Genomic DNA, 21,235 nt, shown 5'->3' with positions numbered 1-21,235 from the left:
TTGGTTACAAAATTATTTGTTTTCTCATTAGAAATCTACTCAAAACCATTTTATTGTCAAACTCACATGATTTATGACAATAAATTTAAACATTATTTTTAATTTCGAAGTTACACCAATCAAACTCCAATAAAAATTATTCAATAATTTTGTTTTTGTTGCATTAAAAATGCCTTATTTAATTAGTTATTAAAAATGAATCAAAATAAAACAAAACTTTTCTGACAAATTGAGTGTTTATTGAAGTCTTTTATTGTGGGAAGGCTATCTTCTAATGAATTTAGTGACATTATGATTTGGGAAGTTAAATGTGAGCACATCTTAAATTTTGAGTATTTTGGATTTATCAAAAACATTAGTAAAACCATAGAGTAAGGACAGAGAAAACTGTCCTCATACAACAGATATTTTTCATAATTTTTCTGAAGGATAAATTATACAAAGGACCAATTTGTAAATTTTTATAATAATATGAAAACAAAAAATACCAAGATCTACTGATGGATTGAGGTTACATTGTGTAGGATTTGTTTGCGATTTGTATAATTACGTCTCCACTAAAGACTATAAGAACAAAACTTTTAAAAACTATAAGTGGTCTATGGAGGTAGAGGTCTACCTCCATGAGTGGTCCTATTTCGTAATCATGATAAACAAACAAATGCATAAATAAACACTAAATATCCAGGTCGAAACTATTTCAAACCCTAAACCCAACACATATTTTGATGTGATACGACCTCCATGGATTAAAACAGGCTGGAGATAAATTTGATGTTTTTCTTCAAATTTACACAACAAATTCTGCTGTTGAACAGCAGAGTTAAAAAAAAAACAATAACAAACTAATTTCCCTGAACTACCAAATCGCCCCGTATTACTTATGTGTATTTCAGATCTGAACTCGCCCCACCAGTGCCTAATGTAATAACTCGCCCCCATGTTTTCACTGGTACCCTGCTTTGCAAGGGTTAGTGTGCGACTTTATACTACGGAACCAGCCAATGTTTACCACACATGCAGCAGTGCTTGTATACATTTTTTACTGCACAAACCGAGTGTGCAGTACATTTTGACGATCGTCAAAACTCAAAATAGTCAGCTGTCAGTTCTCCGGATAAAAACTTTATCTTCACAGATTGGGGAAAATGTTAAATTAAAATGACGTGACGTCTTCGTGACAAGATGGATATTTCCCTCTTTCTTCTGGTCATTCTTTTGGCCACACCAAGTCCATCTTTGAGCGAACCATCTGGAAAATTGGGTGAGTAAAAACAAGTGGAAATGTTAGGAAATGGCATAGGCTTTACACGCGCGAAATTATTCAGATTCAATTTTATTGCAATTGCAGGAATGAATATTCATTCCTGCATGAATGGTAATTACGGAGATGGGAACCTCCATGGTTAATTTATGATCATATCTCATAAGCCTATAATATGTGTAACATCAAAAATTAATTATAACATTAACAGTTCTTGGAAGTGTGTTGTGTTAAATTAATTTAGTAATTAGGAGTTTTGTTTTGTTGTGCCTGCTTTATTAATTTATTGTTCGTTGTGCATAATCATGATAATTTAATTAAATAAAAATTAAACCCAAGTAAGCTGTCCTGTTTGTGTACCGAGTTTTAATACTGAGAGTGAGGCTCAATTTTGGCCAATCAGTTGGCTATTTATTTGTGATTTGCCAGTTTTTGCATACACGTATGTATTTAAATGTTTGCGATAATCGTAAGATCCTGATGATTACCGCGACTAGTTAAATAAAAATCACTACGACGGAAAAAGCAAATTTATGATTCTATTAATTAGTTTGGACTAATTTTTATGGGACGTGCCGAGAGTTGGCTGACCGTTCTACAGGCATGACAGTTGTCATTTGGGTGTTGTGTATATTTATAAAATAACTAAACCAGTCAATTGTTTTTTATTGCAATCCACGGTTAGGTGGTATCACAAAGCTTGTCAAAATTAGTAATAAAGATATTAAGGGAATCAAAATTCACTTGCAATTAATTCAATTTTTTTTTAATAACTAGTTCAATGGCGATGTTCACAACCCTTGGTCCTTCTGAAGAAGGGTGATGAGGGTTACGATGCACTGATAAATCAACAGGTTGAAATTTGCCAATTTTTTTTGTCTCCCCCCCCCAAATTTTTATGTATTTTCAATTAGAATACTTTAAAGTACCCCCCCCCCCCCTAACAAAAAAGAGACAAGAAAAAAGCAAATAGAAACAAACATCTCAAATTTGTTTTTAACTTAATTATTTCATTCAATTAATTTCTCTGTCCATTGAGCCGAAAATACAATGAAACACAACAGTGGATGCCTGGAATCCCTGGATTACATAATAACCCAGCCCAACCCAAAGAGAGATTTAAGCATCTGACCATTGACCATCCTCTTTGTGTTGCTGAAATGAAGCGTTGCAGTGAGTTCATCATGCTCTGTTTATGCTAAATAGCGGTCCTTGCGACCTCTGTTCCGGTCATCAAATACGACACAAAAATATAAAAAAAGTCACAGCTCCGGACATGCATGCAGGAAAAACTTTGCTTTTCAACATGACATGCAGTGTCAATTTGTTTTAAGCTCCAGAACGTGACTGTATGTCACTCTTAAGAATTGGGTTTTTAGGTTCTTTTAAGAAGAAAAAAAAAATAGAAAAAAAGAAAAGAAAGAAAAACAAATAATTATAAGAAAAGAAAAAAAAAATATATGTAGCCTCCATTTTCAACACAGACAACTTCCCCTACACAAAATAAAATCAAAATTAAATAATTTAATAAATAATACATAATAACAAAACATAACAAAATGTTGATTTTATTATTTTCACAGAATCCTGAAAAGTGTTTTTCTTTTAATAAAAGCCTTTCTTTCTGCAAGATACTGTTTTTGACAAAGTTTTCCTCTTAAAAAAATAACCAAATGTTATAAACATTAAGGAAACGAACGACTAAAACAACATTAATGTATGTTTGGTTATTTTTTTAAGAGGAAAACTTTGTCAAAAAATTTCCCAAGTTTCTTAACCTGGGCCATCCATTTGCATATTCTTCTTATTTCCAATGTTTTCTGTCAACACTTGTCAGTTAAAATATCTTTGTGCACAACCACAATCATGGGGTAGTCATTTCTTTTCATCTCATTTAATATGAATATGATTGATGTGAACATTGTGTGTACAAGTGTGTAAATTTATCACATTTTTACCATTTCTCATTTTGCCAAAACATCTTCACTCGTTTTCATTGGGCCCTGAATCTACAAGATCACCATCTCTACAAAAACAATATTAGGCCTATATATTATTACTCATAATTCATACATTTATCTTGATAAAACAAACATAATGTATCCATTTATCCATGATCATGTCAGTGTCACCATAGAGACAGCACTTACCTAAAATGACTAATTGCTGAGAGTGTATTCGGGCAAAAACCCTTGCAAAAAAAACTTTCTGAGGAAAAACACATTGGAAATTCTCATCGGCTCCAATTTGTATGACAACCAAATAGTCAATCGGTACACAAAGTTCTCTCAATGGTGTAATTTGTCCAATACGCGCGTATTGTGTGCTGATACAAGAACATCTCCGGTGATTTAAAAAAAAAAACTTTTATATTCACAAAAATAATCAAGATAAAAACCATAGAATGCTCCAGATTGCAAAGTATGACTTCCAAAACCAAGATAAACACCAAGTAGACAACATTCCCAAGAATTTGTTTTTTTCAATTCACCGTGCCTTAGCCAAACACCCCCAAAAATGGGAGCGGAATGCCCACAGTTTTGAAAAATCCTGGGGAGATTTCTTTCTTTGTTTCTTCACAAAATGGCAGGCCGACGCATTGTTAAAGACAAAATAGCTGGGCTATGTTTTAAAATTTGAGTTTTTTGTCTGAGATTGTTTTGATTTAGTTTTCGTTGAAAAAAGAAAAAGGAAAACAAAAGGAGGCGGTCTCTAAAAAGGAAGCTTGCTGGGACGCTAAACATTTGTTTGTTTAAGTACAGGTTGACATGAGGTAAATGACCAACCAAAGTATGAGACAGCGATAAATGGTTTGCTTTCTTAATGCATGACTTGATCACGTAGGACAGCGTCTTATCTCCTGCAAACTCCTAATCATACACATCACAGGATGTCAGTTCATCAGGGCCATGGTGTCGGCCATGCACCGCGGACACAATATGAAATTAATTCCCTCTCGATTGACGTCATTAACATCATTTGTATGCGTTTATTGAGATGCGGCTAGGAAGAATGGGTTCTTTGACATGTGTAATTACCAGTTTGATTTGTTTACGAAGAATGACTGATGAAAATACCACTCAATGTGATGACAAGAAAAACAACATTCTTTAGGTGAAAACAAACCTAATCAACAAACAGTACATTTTATAATGAATTTTAAGCTTTAATTTCCTTAGCCATGAAACAGGAATCGGGTGCCATTTTTCATAAAATTATAAATCGTTTGGTTTTTGGAAGAGTTAATTAATTCCCATCCTGTTTTTTTAAAATCAAATTTAATTATAGAGGTGAGCTCAAAATAGTTGGTTCTAAACAACACTGAATGCATTTTCCTTCAAAAAGATTTTTTTTTATAAACAGACATTAATTTGAAATTAACCCAGTTAGTTTCCTTTGTGGTATACTAGGCCCCAATTTCTTGATATTTTTTTATAATTTAAGTGAGGTTGTATCATAAACTTGAGTGTGATCCCTGGCTTTACGACGACAGTTAATATACATGTAGGTTGAATGGCTTAGAAATGTGGCAACTACATGTACCAAATAATATTAAGAAAACGGACAAAGTTGGGAGACCATCAACATACATGTAGGGCTCTGTAGATACCTCTGTTGGTCATGATGACTATTAATCTGGAGGTTGTAGGTTCAAGTCTCGCTTTAGCATACTATTTACTATAGTCATTATTTGTTCAACCCCAAATTATTCTGATGAAAGGAAAAAAATCAAAAGAAAAGAAAACAACCGAGCACAGCAGCTCATGGTAAATAAATAAAATTAAACGCCAACACGCATTATTCAGTTGCAGTGTGTATTGCTTGTCCATCGTGTTTGCACACTGAGTGTTTGTATTAAGTCCATTGGTCATTGATGCAGCGGCCATCTTACTGTACGTCATGCATGAATTGAATTATTATAAGTATTATTGACTGTGTGTGATGGACTGATATTTAGCATTATAGTGACTGTGGACGGATTAATGAGCAGGCTTTGATTGCAGTCGGATCAATGACTGGTGTCGTGTGATCTGATGACGCCAGGTTTTCAATTAATTGAAATTATAAAATGAAAAAATTCATCTGAGCGTAACTAGAACTGTCAAGGTTTTAATGGAGAATTTTGATCATGTACGATGTTTAAAATTACTGTATTTTAATTTATTAGTAACTGGAATAAAAATGTCCAAACCATAGAACTTGTCATAGTTTTAGACAGAGCGGTTTCTTTTGGACACCCTTTTAAAATTTTGGACGCCCTGTTTTAACTGTCATTTACATCAATTTTACATACATAAAGTGAAAAATTTGGTCACCCAGATTTTAAATTTCAATTCAATTTCAAAACCAAAATTTTAAAATTATGCTGTAGTTACTTTCGAAGCCATTCCGAGAATCAGGCAGTTCTAGTGTGATTAATTCCAGGCTTATGGGTGCATGTAGTTTCCGGATCTGATTTCATGACCATTGTGTAAAAGTAAAGTAGAACAGTCCCGTGACGCTGACTAGAGCAATCTAGACGAAACGTTGAGACCAATTCTAGAACTGACTTCTCGGTAGTGCAGTTAATTACGACCCTCAAAGCTAAAGTAGTAGTCCCAGCCAATTGTTCTATAAACCTTCCGGCTGGGTAGTCGTTAAAAAGCAGGACAACTGAGAAGTCTCCCGAACATCCGATAAATCTACTCCACCGTAGTAGAATAAAGAAAGACAACTCTCTAAAAACAAACTCTACCCAGCAAGTAGATACCCACATGCTGACATGGTGTTTCGGCAAACCAATATTATTGATACTTCACAATGCAATGCCTCAAATCCTATAACGTAGAACTGTTTTCACAAGGTAACATCTCTTTATTGTCACCTGTTTCTGTTGTTACATATTCACAATTGATATATTGTCAAACCTTAACGCCCAACCCTGTGAAAATTTCATCAGATTTGGTTCATTGAATATGAAAATGATAAATGAATTTTTGGGTGGATTGGTTTCGCACGGCTTCCTGGACGCATGACTGACTGATATAGGCTGAATGAAAGGTGACCTTTTTCTACCCAACACAAACAATATTCATAGAAAATTAAATTCTTAAACCACTTTTACAAAGGTTTTTCTTGTCTGTCCATGTAGGCCTACACTATTCAGTGTGTGTTGTTGCACAATGAATAAAATGTCAAAAATGCATTTTCCCCATTGTTCAGATTGTGCATGTCACTGTATGTATTGTTGGGATGAATCTTTAAAACGAGTGTATTTTCCAAGGGCCAACTATCATGCCTGTAAAATGAATTCATGGAGATAGACATTTTCTTTGGGCTAATCAAAAGCAATGTAAAAAATATTTTCCCTGCATGTTGAGTTGACTAGCACGTACATTTCTGTAGTTATTATTTTTAAATTTCTATACATGTACACTGTATTACTGGTTAAATTATCTGGCATCCATCCTTCATTATTTTACTCATTGTTATTTGTTTTCTACTGTTTGCTTAATTGTTATTGTCAACATGAAAAATAAATGTCTGTTGAATTAAATTAATCAGATCTTGAATTTGAAAAAAAATCAAACTTTTGTGCTCTTTTTTTAGTCATAGTTATTTCAAACTATTATTTATAAAATGGACACGAAAACAAAATGAGTACCCACACACATTGTGGCTTTGCACAGTGCATGCATAGATGTATGTATGCTACAATTTGCATCAAGTACAGTAGGATTGTTCCATCTCAGCCATTTAAATGGATTCAGAGGAAAACCATTATTCACTCGCATCAGATGAGGTCACTCCAGAGTCCACTCACATCAATCTCTCTGTAAAGCTACACGCACTCCTCAAGGGTTTTTACTAGAAAGAAACGGACGAAATTGCAGTGAGGTTTCTAAAGATTGTGCTGGGCATCAATGAGTAATTCAACAGCGAATGGGAATAGCGTCGGCCATTGAAATCTGAGAACTCAATGATTTTACACAGGGATGTGTATGTTGAAATTTGTATTTTTATTAATTAATTTTTGCTTGAAACGAATAGAAAATATTGCATTGAGGTTTCAAAAGATTTTTGTTAATTAATTTTGTTGCTTGAAAGGAATTTAAGTAAAATTTGCACTGAGAATTGTAAAGATTGTGCTGAGCATCAATGGAAAACTGTTGACCATTAAAATCTGGAAACTCTGAACGATTTTATATTTAATTTTAAGTTTTTTTGTTTTACTATACAGTTGTACAGTTTCTGTTCGCTGTACATTTGTTGCTGTTTTGGTTTTAAACATAAAGGATAATAAACGCGGGAGATGTAGTTCATATTCCTCACACCTATTTCTCTAGTACTATTAAAATTGACACGGTAACCATGACAACTTCAAGGGCACAATGGGTCTTGACAAGAATCATGAGGGTCACACTGTTTCAGCTACTAGCATGACTGGTCAGTCTTTCTGTCATCGGATGATGGCAAGGCTTCGAGAGCTAGCCATCAACACTGTAACACACTCTTAGAAATTTAATGCATCGGACTGGCCGATTATGTATGGTACTGGAACTATGTATTGTGGGTGTGGGGTGGGGAAGGGTATGGAGATTGCATGATTGAAGAATCAATCATTAATAACTATCCTGGCTGCACGCTTTTATATTGACCATTGACTGTTGATGGTTAAAAGAACATTACAGTTACAAATTGTTTTTTGCTAACGAAACAATTGCTGGCAGGAAACTGAAAAACCTGTAGAAGTTTGAGATTGATCGGCCATGGGTCACGAGAAAATAGTGAAGTGAAATGACATGACATCGATTCAAAGAAAAATAAATGGGAAATTAGTTTTATTTATTTCTCATCAAATATGACATTTCAGACAGAAATATTTCAAGGGATGTTTTCTACTATCATAATCATTAGACCGTGTAAGTTTTATGTAAATCTGTGATCTTAGACAAGTTTTTCTTACAAATTCTGTAATGTTCCTTAAAACCAATTAGACTGTTATGCTGCTGTCATGCTTGTTATGATTCCTATAGACCAATGATGTCACAATATTGGTCATGTTCCCTGTATCCAATAACAGTAATGGATGCTAATATTTATTGTACACAAAGGAACCTGACTATTATTTCCCTCCAGCCTCAGTTTGGTTACATTGATTTGAATGAGTGAAAATCAAAGGGCACCGCAGCAAAAGCAAAGGGCACAACGGCAATTGTTGTGGGTGCCGAGGGTTACAATGTACTACAAGGCCTGGTCATGCAACAGGAACTCATTAACATTTTAGTCATTATTGTCTCAGTGTACATGTTTGTGCGCCTGATACACTGTACATTAAGCTTGGGCGATATCGATTTATTTTATTCACGATATATCGCCGACAATATATCGCGATATTCGATATAATCGCGATTAATGAAATTTGACATCATCAGTCTTTAAACTCCAAGTGAAAGTTGTAGAAGAGACAGTCATAGCTTAAGAGAGGTGTTCTAATGACCTATTCTTCTGCTTTTACTCCAAACCTATGAGGTGCAAGATGTCTCAGCTAGCAAATACATCGCGATATTTAATCGATATTGCGATATATCACGATTATCGCGATTATTGCGATATCACGATATATCGATATTTCGATTAAAACCAAATCCATCCGATATCGAAATCGTTTCCAAATTAATATCGCGATATTCGATAGTATCGTGATATCGCCCAAGCTTACTGTACATTGTATCTCGGAATCATTCCAGCACTATGGACAACAGGCATTGTAAATTATCTTATCGTTTCATGCAGGACATTATGACAGGCTATCTGAAGTGATGGTGGACTGTCAGATGCGGACTGCGAGAAATTATGCACATTTTTACTGACAGGGCTTTTGGAGTCAAATCGATCAAATGGCAGAAGGACAAATTTCAAATTTATTATGAATTGGATTGAAGGCCAAATGAATACTGATGCAGGGATGACTGAGTATTCTATTCATTAACCGCTCCAATTACCAAACATCTGAACAAATTACCAGATAAAATTAGATTTAAAACACAAAATACAAAATAAGAACAGAAAAATGAATAAATTAAAAAACAATGAAATCATGGTCCTTTTTTAAGACTTCTTTGACCACAAATATTTTTCTTTCACTTTACTTAATTCTTCATTCTTGTACAAACACCTTGATCAATTCTGTGGTTTGAAATTAAAACAAATTGTGATCATGAGAACCTTTGAATTTCATTTTTATCAGATGTTTCCCCATAAAGATATTTGACAATTTAGGGGGGGGGGGGGGGTCACCAACATTAGGGCTAGATGGCTCAATTGGGAGAGCGCCGATTTGTGGCTGAGGTCATGGTTTCAAATTCCTCAGTAGTCAATTTTGTTTCATTCAACCAAAAGTTACTTTATGATTCTATTGAATTATAATATTCTCTAGCCTGGTTACCTGGCAACAAAACTTGATAAAATTATAATCAAATACATCTTTACCTCTAAACTCATCTTAACGAGGCGCTAATGTAAGAAATTTAATTTCATCTCACTTGGATCAGTAAACTATAAATTGACGCAAACAATTTACAGAAATCCGTCGAGGATGAAATTTCTTCATTGTGACGGCATTAGACGTACATGTACACATACATGTACTAGAAGTGTTGTCCAGTATAATAAATGACCTTCTAACGTTGCGAGGCAAAACACTATAGAATCAACACTACATCATACATGTAGGTAGTTTGTGTAGGCGTTGGTTAATGTGGGCGTCCGTCCTAGTGGATTCATCGTGAGGCTTGCTCGATGGTTCTTGTGAGAATCTTTGCAGGGCTATTCTTTACTAAATGTTAGGTGGAATGTTCAATACAAAAGGCTTGTGGCGACAGGAAACACGATCGTAGTTTTCCTGTTTTGTACTCGGAGAGAGTAAAAGACGGAACATCATTTGTACCTGGATGCTTCATTGTGAAGAAGAGGTTCTGTTACAAATGAAGAACAAACAAGAAGAAATGGTACAAATCGTTAAATAATGCTAGATAAACAAACGATTAGATTTTGTTCAAACAATTTATAATAGAGTAATAGAAAATGCGGACAATGATGAAATTTATTATTATTACTGGTTTATTATTAAAAAACATCTGCTTGTCGCAGCCCAAAGACTGAATTATAATACAGATTTACACTTTTTATATAAATAATTTAAAAAGCAGAGGAGAATATTTATACACAAGGGACATTAAAATTTCTCAGAAAGTCTCAGAAAGCACAGAGTACAAATGCAGCGCTTCTCACATATTGGTGTAAGGGTACCAACGCTTAATTTAAATGTGTTGTAAGTCAAGGGGAATTTTTCAAAGATATAAAGCACAAACCTCGAAAGATTACAATATGATGAGAAGCACGAACAGCTCTACAAAAATAGATTCAAAATCATATAATTTTGCTTAGTATAGTTTCTGTAAATCCTGTATCAATGCATTGTTTGTTTGTAACTTTATTTATGTTAGCATTTGTAAAGCGCTCCAATTTTTTTGTGGGGGCCCTATCAAAATGTCTATATGATACGTATGTACTTAAACAAGATATGACCACTGCGCACTGTACCGGTACTGCGATACGCTTTATACATAGGTAACGACAGAAAATTTCCACAAATTGGAACCCCACATCACAACTTTATTGATAATATATTTACATTGATATGCAAGTTGCTATGGCAGCCGATTAAATGGCCATCATTGACATGGTTGAGAGTGTAAAATTAAATTAAATTGTTCATTGTATTGTTGTACTGGGCACTTAAATTTACTACTACATGTAAGCTTATACCATGTTCAATCCAATTAATTCCTAAATTAATATATTCTTTTAGAGTACAAGCTTGTTAATGTGGTTGTACTTTCTATTTTATTTTCTTTGATGTACATTGTGACAAATACCTGTACATTTAAAGGGAAGGTACACGTTTGGTAATTACTCAAAACAAATATTAACTTAAAAACTGACTTACTAACGAGCATTGGAGAGCTGTTGGTTGTATAAAACATTGTGAGAAACAACGGCTCCGTCTGAAGTAGCATAGATTTTGAGAAAGAGGTAATTTCTCACCAAAATAAATAAAAGACTTCCATTCTAGTCTTTTATTTCTATCTGAAAGCACACAAATTCGTCCACAAGGGTGTTTTTTCTGTCATCATTTTCTCGCAACTTCGATGACCAATTGAGCTCAAATTTCCACAGGGTTGTTATGTTGAAATACACCAAGTGAGAAGACTGGTCTTTGACAATTAATAAACGTGTTGACTGCCTTGAAACAGACTTTGAACGTTTGAAATACCTACATACCGTACAACATTGTTCGTCATTTTGTTTGGAAAGTTTTTTTTCCAACCCTCCATTATAATGCTAATAGATCTTGACATTTCTGCTACACATTGATTAATTTTGACCTGCTAAATTCTACTCTGTTTGACGATGAAGATTTACATGAAACTTGTTTCCCTCTTAAATTTATGTTGAATGTAATAATAAAGATCTCCTGATACAGATACATGTATTATGACATCTCAAGCCCAACCCTCCCTGATTCTGCAGAAAGTTCCCTGAAAAAAAAAAATCAACTCCCTGTTTAATGGAATTTGTCCTGATTGTTTTAGGTCATTCTGAAGCTGTCAATTCTCCCTGATTCTGCAGAAAGTTCCCTGAAAAAAACCCTAATCTTTCCATGTTCTGATCAACTCCCTGTAAATGAAATTTGTTCCCCCCTAATTTTAAACATAATTCTAAGTATCTCCTTGATTGTTGTACCATGTACAACAACTCCCTGATTGCAAGATGCAAATGTTGGCAGCCTTTGCCATCACCATTCATGTACTCTGTAAACGAAAGGAAACCACTGCCTTAACGATGTAAATAGAAGCACTGATTATAAATGGCCAGTAGGTGGTACAGATGACATTGAGACTCAACGCAGACTAATTGAAGGCATGACCATTTGATTCTAGACTAATTGAGAAACGTCGCAATTTATTAGCAATTATCTCGTACACATACGAGGGTTCTGGATAGAGAGAGAGAGAGAGCTGTCCTCGTCTTCATACTCGTTAAGTTAGCGTTGTCAATTGGAAAAGAATTTCGCAGGGCCAAAGGAATCCGTTTTTTGTGAAGCAGAAATATAAAGAAATTGATATTCTGTTCACTCCAATCTGTACTCCATATGGTATTCCCCCCTCTCTCCGAATTGTTTCTTCATTGAGTATAATGAGAGAAAGTCAGGACTAGTTATCAAGCCAAATCAGCGACTGTCAAACATTTAGCAGGGCCAAAGGAATCCATTTTGTGAAATATAAAGATGTATTGATGCTGTTCCACTCCATTTGTTGTTTGATATGGTACCCCCTCCATTTTTGAATTGCGTCTTCAGGGAGAGAGAGCCATCATTATTCAGGGTTGTCAAACAGAATAGAATTTAGAATGGAAAAAGGAATCAATTTTTGTGAAGCAGAAATATAAAGAGTTATTGATGTGTCGTTCATTCCATTCTGTGCTTGATATGAAACCCCCACCCCTTCTGAACTGTGTCTTCATTGAGAGAGAGAGAGAGAGAGAGAGCCATCCTCATACTTGTTAAAGGCAGTGGACACTATTGGTAGTCACTCAAAATAATTATCATCATAAAACCTGTCTTGATGACGATTAATGGGGAGAGGTTGATGGTATAAAACATTGTGAGAAACAGCTCCCTCTGAAGTGACGTAGTTCTTGAGAAAGAAGTAATTTTCCACGAATTTGATTTCGAGACCTCAAGTTTAGAATTTGAGGTCTCGAAATCAAGCATCAGAAAGCACACAACTTGGTTTGACAAGGGTGTTTTTTTCTTTCATTTTTATCTCGCAAATTCGACGACCGATTGAGCTCAAATTTTCACAGGTTTGTTATTTTATGCATATGTTGAGATACACCAAGATACGCCTTGAAGACTAGGCTTTGACAATTACCAATAGTGTCCACTGTCTTTAAGTTAGCGTTGTCAAACAGAATAGAATTTAATGTAGCTGGGCAAAAGGAATCTTTTGTGAGGTAGTAATATAAAGATTTATTGATGCGTCGTTCACTCCATTTTGTGCTTGATATGGTACCCTCTCCTTCTGAATTGTGTCGTCACACCAATGTCATTGAGAGAGAGCCATCTTACACATCTTCGTTGTCAAACTAAATAGAAATAGAAGGCCAAAAGGAATCTTTTGTGAGTTGGAAAAATAATAGATTTATTGAAATGCTATTCACTCCATGTGATGTTTGATATGTTCCCCCCCCCCCCCCCCCCCCCGTCCTCTCTCGTTGTGTCTTCATTTTGTGCTTTGATATTAGTGGATATTTCTACATTATACAAGAGGAAGATGGTGTGTAGGCTATTGAAGGGGGTGGGGGTTGTCTCCATTAACAATACAGAATCAATTGTGACACAATTTTTTTTAAGAGTCCCAGTTCATTTGTAATTGTGTCTAACACATTTTGGTGATGGGCTCTTTTATCCAATTGTTGAATTTCAAAGTCGCTAAAATCGTCGGGGCATAATGTGTTAATTTACGATGACTGGATGAACATGCAGTAAGTAATTATTCTGTGATCCTTTTCCTCTTTGCAGGATGTCGCTTCAGTCCAGTATGCGACCAAGATGAAGTGTGTGCGGAAGGTTTGTAGGATTTGCCTCTTTTATTTCTCAAAAGACCGAACGTTTAGCTTGAAGGCGAGAAAAAGGGTCGGGCCAAAGGGAAGGGAAAAACGTGGGCCTACTTTTTGGTGAGAATAAGCAGGTATAAAAGGACTGAACGGATGAGCACAAATAAAAAAAATAGTAATAAACCATACTGATAAAGGCAAGCGCCTCACATAAATGCTCGTACCACTTTCAAAAGAATAACTAATAAATTAATGAAGGAGGTATGTTTTAAGCATAGACTTGAAAATAATTTTGTTTGGAGTAGTTTTGATGAAGTTTGTAAAAATTTTCCAATAGTGTCAATTAAGAATGTGAGAACGAGCGATGGCCGTATCTTTTAGTCGAATGGGGAAAGGGCACGGCGGATAAAGGTCGCAGGGTCAAACAGAAGAGGGATATATGACAGATAAAGAAAATGGGAGAGGGTTGGGGTTGATAAGAAAGGACATTTTGCTAAGAGAAGTCGTGGCATACAGGACTCAAATTTGGTGTCAGTTTCCACTATGCAGCAGGGCTTCTAGCTCAAAATTGTTTTCGGACCAGAATAGATTTTTCCGAGACAAAAATCTATGTGAGAAAGAACTGCACAGTTTTACATTTTAAAAGCACTTACTATAATGACGTATAATACTTTTGATATTCTAGAATTGAAAGATTATCACAAGACTCAACTCAATTCAACATTTGAACATTACTTCTTTCTGTAAAAAGATATAACACAGTGGAGTAATTTTATTCAAGCTTGAAAAACCAATTGGGCTTGTCCAGTCTAGAGTTTACTGGCCAGGGGCTTCGGGCCTGTGGTCCAGCAATGTCCAGTGTTAAGTTCAAGCCCTGGCATATCTTATTGATTTAATAATGGAGTATACATGCGTACAGTAGAATGTGTGTTTTGTAACGCACGTAAAACAAAAACAGTGCACTTATCATGAAGAGAAGAGGTCTGCCCCTGTGTTCCTTGTCTGATCGGCAACATATTGCGCCACAGCATTTTGTAAAACATTGCATGGTGCTACAGTGTATGTAAACAGAGTAGGTCTCATAATTCAAATGAAGTCCCACAAACATTTCAGGAAAATACTGAATGTTGAAGTGCCTTGATGGTCACTGAGTGATGGATGCGCACTATAAAAGAAGCCACTATTATTATTATTATTATTATTATTATTAATGCTTAGAATACTGTCATTTCTCGTTGTAAACAGATAAGTTATTTGGGACATGCACTCAGCGTGTAGCCAACTACTTGCCATCTTACGCTCTGGATCCTACTGGTTTGAAGAGACTCAAAGCTACGGTGCAGTATCTACTGGATCAGGGCTTTGCTTGGGAGGACCAATATGCTCAGGTTGGTATCAAAATGATCATCGGATTACCTCATTTAAAAGTATTCTGCATATTGAGTGATTAACAATATCCCCTGATGCTTTGAGGCACCGGACACCTTTGGTAATTGTCAAAGACCATCTTCAAGTCGAGCGCCATGTGGAAGCTAAGACCAGTATTCTCATACTTGGTGTATCCCAACATATATGCACAATAACAAATCTGTGAAACTTTGGACTCAATTGGTCATTGAAGTTGTAAGAGAATAATGAAAGAAGAAACACCCTTGTTGCACAAATGTTGTGTGCTTTAATCTGCCTACAAAAATATGAAAAGACTTCAGAGATGAAGCCTTTTAATATTTTAGTGAGGAGTAACCTCTTTCTCTTTAGGCAAGGTAAACACTTGGGCTGTGACGTTGCAATGAAAATGTCTATTGACACTACTTCAGGAAAGAAAAACAAACAGTCGATTAATGGTAAATATCTTGAAGGAAGTAATAATGACAATTGAAGAAATGTTTTAATTCACTGTTCATCAGGAGTTGAAAGAGACTGCAGCTTCATAAGCAAACAAGGCCGAGTTTCAAAAACTTAAAATGTTCCTTTGTACCAAATGACTAAGTTGTTTTTGGAAAGCATGGAACATGTATATTCCAAAGGCTATGATAAATTATTTTGAAGGCATACTATATGTTGATCATACTGAAAATAAAGCAGAAAGGAAAATTACAAGCATGGATTTCAAATATTGTGAAATAATTTTGCAGTTTACGATGGAACAAAATGCCATTATAATGCCAAACAGCTGTTTACCACAGCACCTCCACGTTTTTCACTCGGCTACCTCTAGATTAACAGAGCTCCATCGCTCCTACGTGATTTGCCTCAGGTTGCCCACGGCAACCTTATTTTCTCCTTCTTTCATGGTAGATTTACGTCATGTAGGCATTAGACCCCGTGGGAGTAGTCTTCATTGGTTGTCTGAGATGATGACGGGATGATTTTCTTTGTGATGAAGTCATGGAAGTAACCAACTGCTGCTTGGGTGTTATTTATACTCTCATTTGGAATTAATTTTTGACTGTAGTGGGAAATATTTGCATATATGATGAGTTGCATTGTTATTGTTGTCTTACTGGATCATCGGTTAGTTTCGGATTGTTTTTCGGATTTTAATTCTGTGGAAAGTCTCCATTTTGATTGTGCTGAGAGAGTTGGGTTATTCTTTTTGTCAGGATTTGGTAAAATGATGTCAAAATTTGCTGGAAGCTGAAAAAGCTGAAATTTGCTGGTAGATGAAAAAAATTGCTGGAAGCTGAAAACACGGTGTCCAAATTTAAAACAGATTGTCCAAAAGACACCCAGACACCCTCTGGCTAACACTATGATTGTTAGGGATTCGGTTGAATCATTAGTACTACCCATAAAAAAGGAGAATTTATCAAAGTGACTTTAAATTATGCACGCTCATAGTACAAACTACATTATTTACTGCAAGTCCGTTAAACTTAGTATGTTACAATACATGTATAATACATGTACGAAGGTTGAAGAGCAAGGGCGATTCTTTGTTTTTGAAGGGGCAAGGGCAACAAGGCATTTTCTCCTTGGTAAAGGGCACCTCTCTGGGGAAATTGTAAATTTCTATTAGAACACTTCAAGGGGCACCTAGACAATGCAGTTATTGACCAGGGGCAATACATGTACGAAGGTTGAAGAGCAAGGGCGATTCTTTGTTTTTGAAGGGGCAAGGGCAACAAGGCATTTTCTCCTTGGTAAAGGGCACCTCTCTGAGGAAACTGTAAATTTCTATTAGAACACTTCAAGGGGCACCTAGACAATGCAGTTATTGACCAGGGGCAATACATGCACGAAGATAGAAGAGCAAGGGCGATTCTTTGTTTTTGAAGGGGCAAGGGCAACAAGGCATTTTCTCCTTGGTAAAGGGCACCTCTCTGAGGAAACTGTAAATTTCTATTAGAACACTTCAAGGGGCACCTAGACAATGCAGTTATTGACCAGGGGCAATACATGCACGAAGATAGAAGAGCAAGGGCGATTCTACATGCACGATTCTACATGCACGAAGATAGAAGAGCAAGGGCGATTCTTTGTTTTTGAAGGGGCAAGGGCAACAAGGCATTTTCTCCTTGGTAACGGGCACCTCTACATATAAGAGAAAATTAATTTTTTTTATTAGAACACTTCAAGGGGCACCTAGACTTTGAGACGGGGGCAACGTAGGCATTGCCTGCGTTGCCTCCTTTAAGTACATGATGTATCAGAGACATAATACACACACTTCTGGTCATGCGTGTAATGACATGAATGATATGACAATAATATTATAATACACTATGAACTGCACTTAACATGATGTCTCAACTGTTTATTTATTTATTTACTTATTACAACATCTGTTTAGACCCAATGCATATTACGTCACACTCTCAAAAAGGAGGCAGATCATTGGACAATAGCTGTTCTCTGTGCGTAAAAATGTGCGCGTGACCTCAGTGTACCTGTAGTGTTTCGCGTTATGCAAGGGGGAGCTATTGATTTCTTACACAATACAGAACGCGCTTCCGAACAATGCACATAATTTTGGGTGTCAAACTCTCGTTTGTGCATGTTTGTATTGACCCCTTGCATGCGCATCACACGCGGCAACCAATGCCACGCTCACCATGTTGGTGGGCAGTTAGGCTTATGTGTATTAACGCTGCGTCGCCTAAAATGCACACTTTACTGCATAACACGCAGCATAGAGTTATATATATAAAACCGCACAGTGAAATTGCCCACCAGTATGGCGCATTCAAGATTTTTCTGCTGATGATGTCAGGTGAAATGGGTCAATAGCCAATAGGCACATGTGAGTTCGTTGCGCCTATTGCAAGGGGTCTATAGAGGATTCAAAGATCAGCAAAACTCTACGTCAATGTCCGGTTGTTTTCACCAACATTACATGTAGTTTACTACAGGTATACAGAGCTACTGTTTTTGAATATGACAGTATGAGACGCACGTACATAGTGATGTGGTGCATGCCAATTTGCTGCAGCCATACCAGAATCTTTCTGTAGCAAACAATAATATTTTCGACTGATGAATTTTCGACTGATGAAAACATCAGTTCCAAATTGTAATATCAAGGTAATATTTTGCATAAAGGATCGGCAAATAAAAAAAAACACTGGATGTATTTTGGTAGATTTTCCAGAATTTTTTAAAGCTGAATTATACTATTTACTCAGAGGGCACGGAGGCCATGCCCTCTGTTGCCTCGGTCTTGGCCTTGGTGCATAGACTTTAAGAATTTCTAATGGAAGTGCCCTTCGAAAAATGATAATGGCCCTTCAAAGATGAAATTCAAGACGTTCAGGTTGTTTATACATGACCCCAAATGTACTTGACACCCATAGGTGCATGCACTTGACACCCATAGGTGCATGCACTTGACACCCATAGGTGCATGCACTTGACACCCATATGTGCATGCACTTGACACCCATAGGTGCATGCACTTGACACCCATATGTGCATGCACTTGACACCCATAGGTGCATGCACTTGACACCCATAGGTGCATGCACTTGACACCCATAGGTGCATGCACTTGACACCCATATGTGCATGCACTTGACACCCATAGGTGCATGCACTTGACACCCATAGGTGCATGCACTTTTCAGTGACATTCGTATTTTAAAACATGAACATCAATTTGCGACGCACAATTACTTCTGAGTAAATGACTTGATGTGAGAAAGTACAGTCCAATCAGTTTGTTCCTTCAACTTTAACTACATTTGGTGTGAAATTGCATCGATTGTTAATGCCCCCAGGATTTTGTCAATGTCCTTTTTCATTGCACTTTAGAAAATGTCACTTTATCTATTTTGGTTACACAATTTTTTATTTTTTGTTAACATTTAAAGTAAAGGATAAAATAAAATTAGCTGTTGCAAACAACTTACCAACCAAAAGGACCAATGGTATAAATGCAATAAATAGTTAATGGCAAGACGTTGCGACGCTAACAGAGTCAGTTCTCCTTCGAGAAAGACTCTGCTAGGGTCGCAACATCAGGCCATTAACTATTTATTTCATTTAAAGTAAAGCTTGTACATGTCAAGATGCTGAAAGAACCATCTCTTTTTATAAAAAACGAGTACAAACAACATTCAGGCCTTGGAATGACCCACAGCAAATGCTGTGGTGCCCTGTGCTTTTGCTGTGGTGCCCTTTTTAAAGGTTTTTGTACAAAATTAATTTACATTTTCCAAATAGAAGTGCCCCTTACCAGAGGGAAAATGCCGTGCCCCTTCAAGAACAAAAGGCCTTGAACTTGTGAAGAGTTTTCATCTTGAAAGTTATAGAGAAATGTCTTTTTCTGTGTTCTGTGAAAAAGAAAATCTTAGGCATATTACTCGGTGGGATTTGAACCTTCCACCTTTGCCAATCAAGAGCAGATGTCTTACCAACTAGACCACCGAGATTGCCCGATAGCTTGTGGCAGTTCGAATCCTATATTTCAGCAGCGAGTACCGCACAGTTTAAGTTTTAATTTGTTTCTTCATTTCCCAACAGGATTCCCTTCAAGATGTTCTCTATCCCTACAAACACAACATCATCCCTCTCAACTCTGACCCCCGACCCCCGGGTAATCCTCAAAAACCCTCCATGACAGACGAGGAGCAGCAAGTATGGTCCAACGTCGACGAACTCGCCCAAGCTTACCAAGCCGTCGTCGACGAGTACAAACAACGCTACGATGTCTACAATGAACTCATCAACCAGTACGGGCTGGGCGGGGATGAGTTTGACGAGTACGGTGTCGCGATACGAGAGAAATACTTGGAGCTTATCCAGACTCTGAAGGACGAAGAAAGGGAGAGTCTGCAGAAGTTATACGACCTCTACTATGACAAGTATCTATCATTGCTGAAGATGTATAGCGGGCCGGATGAAGGCATGAAGATTGGAGTGAACAATCTTGAAGATGCGGGAGAAGATGGAGATGACTGGGAAGGAATGTATAAGATGCAACAACTTAAGGAATATCTACAGGTAAAAAAAACATGGATCTTATGTGATCCCTGGCTACAAGCCATTTAAAGGTTGTACGGCTTCTGACTTACCCCCAAATAAAGATACTGACAAAATAGGAGATTGCCAACATAGGGCTAGATAGCTCAATTTACAGAGCGCTGGCACGTTAATTCGGAAGTCGTTGATTCAAATCCCGCTTTAGTAAATTTTCCTTTGTTCAATCCCAAATCCTGATTACAGCTATTTACATGATTTAGATAATACTGGCAGCCATGTAAAAGCAAGCCCTGCTTGAAAAATATACCTCAATGCATCTTGGGAAACCGAGTACAGATAAACAAAAATCAATCTGTTAAGCTGAATGCCATGCTTTAGTTTACATGTAAAATAACTACATGTATGCCAGGCTGTATAGTTATGCTTGGATTGCTTTGAAATCAGCGCTCCATGATGGTTGCCAGTGTTGCTTGGACTCTGATATTACTCAGAATCTTTTGCGCATTTGGAAATGCCTTTGGGCTATTTGTGCTAAGTTTTTCATGGAACACGCAATTGAGTTTTTATTTTATTTTCAAGTTTCACCATCTGTCAAAATTCATTCGTGGAAAACACGGTTCAGTCTTTTAGCAAAAAAATCTAGCGGTGCTACTTTAAGTAGGGCAAGTGTCTGGTGGGTGGCTTCCTTCTGCCTATAGCCAACATTTGCCTGCCGTTGTGATAATTCCAAGCCTGTCCTATTTCTACTGTTTGTATATCGGCCAATATTCCTCTGCAAATATTCTGAAGGACTTTTGTGGGAGGGGAGGAAGGGCTTCGAACTCCTCCTTTGTTTGTTTTTTTACTTTTGTGAAGCTCATCAGAGGGAAGTATGTCATCTCGCTTCCA

General features: G+C 36.6%; 1 protein-coding gene across 1 annotated transcript in view; it reads left to right on the top strand.

Moving 5' to 3' along the window:
* The first annotated feature begins 1,018 nt into the window (after positions 1-1,018).
* Positions 1,019-21,235, top strand: part of LOC117300202 (receptor-type tyrosine-protein phosphatase N2-like) — a 68,947-nt gene continuing 48,730 nt past the window's right edge. Inside the window, exons 1-4 of the mRNA XM_033783926.1 lie at positions 1,019-1,264; positions 13,893-13,940; positions 15,173-15,315; positions 19,889-20,368. Of these exons, the coding sequence (XP_033639817.1) occupies positions 1,186-1,264; positions 13,893-13,940; positions 15,173-15,315; positions 19,889-20,368 (750 nt within the window). The 5' untranslated portion in view covers positions 1,019-1,185. The remainder of the gene's footprint in view (positions 1,265-13,892; positions 13,941-15,172; positions 15,316-19,888; positions 20,369-21,235) is intronic.

Source organism: Asterias rubens, chromosome 15, assembly GCF_902459465.1.
Source record: "Asterias rubens chromosome 15, eAstRub1.3, whole genome shotgun sequence".
NCBI classification, from domain to species: Eukaryota; Metazoa; Echinodermata; class Asteroidea; order Forcipulatida; family Asteriidae; genus Asterias; species Asterias rubens.
This window is presented reverse-complemented; position numbering and strand designations above follow the sequence as displayed.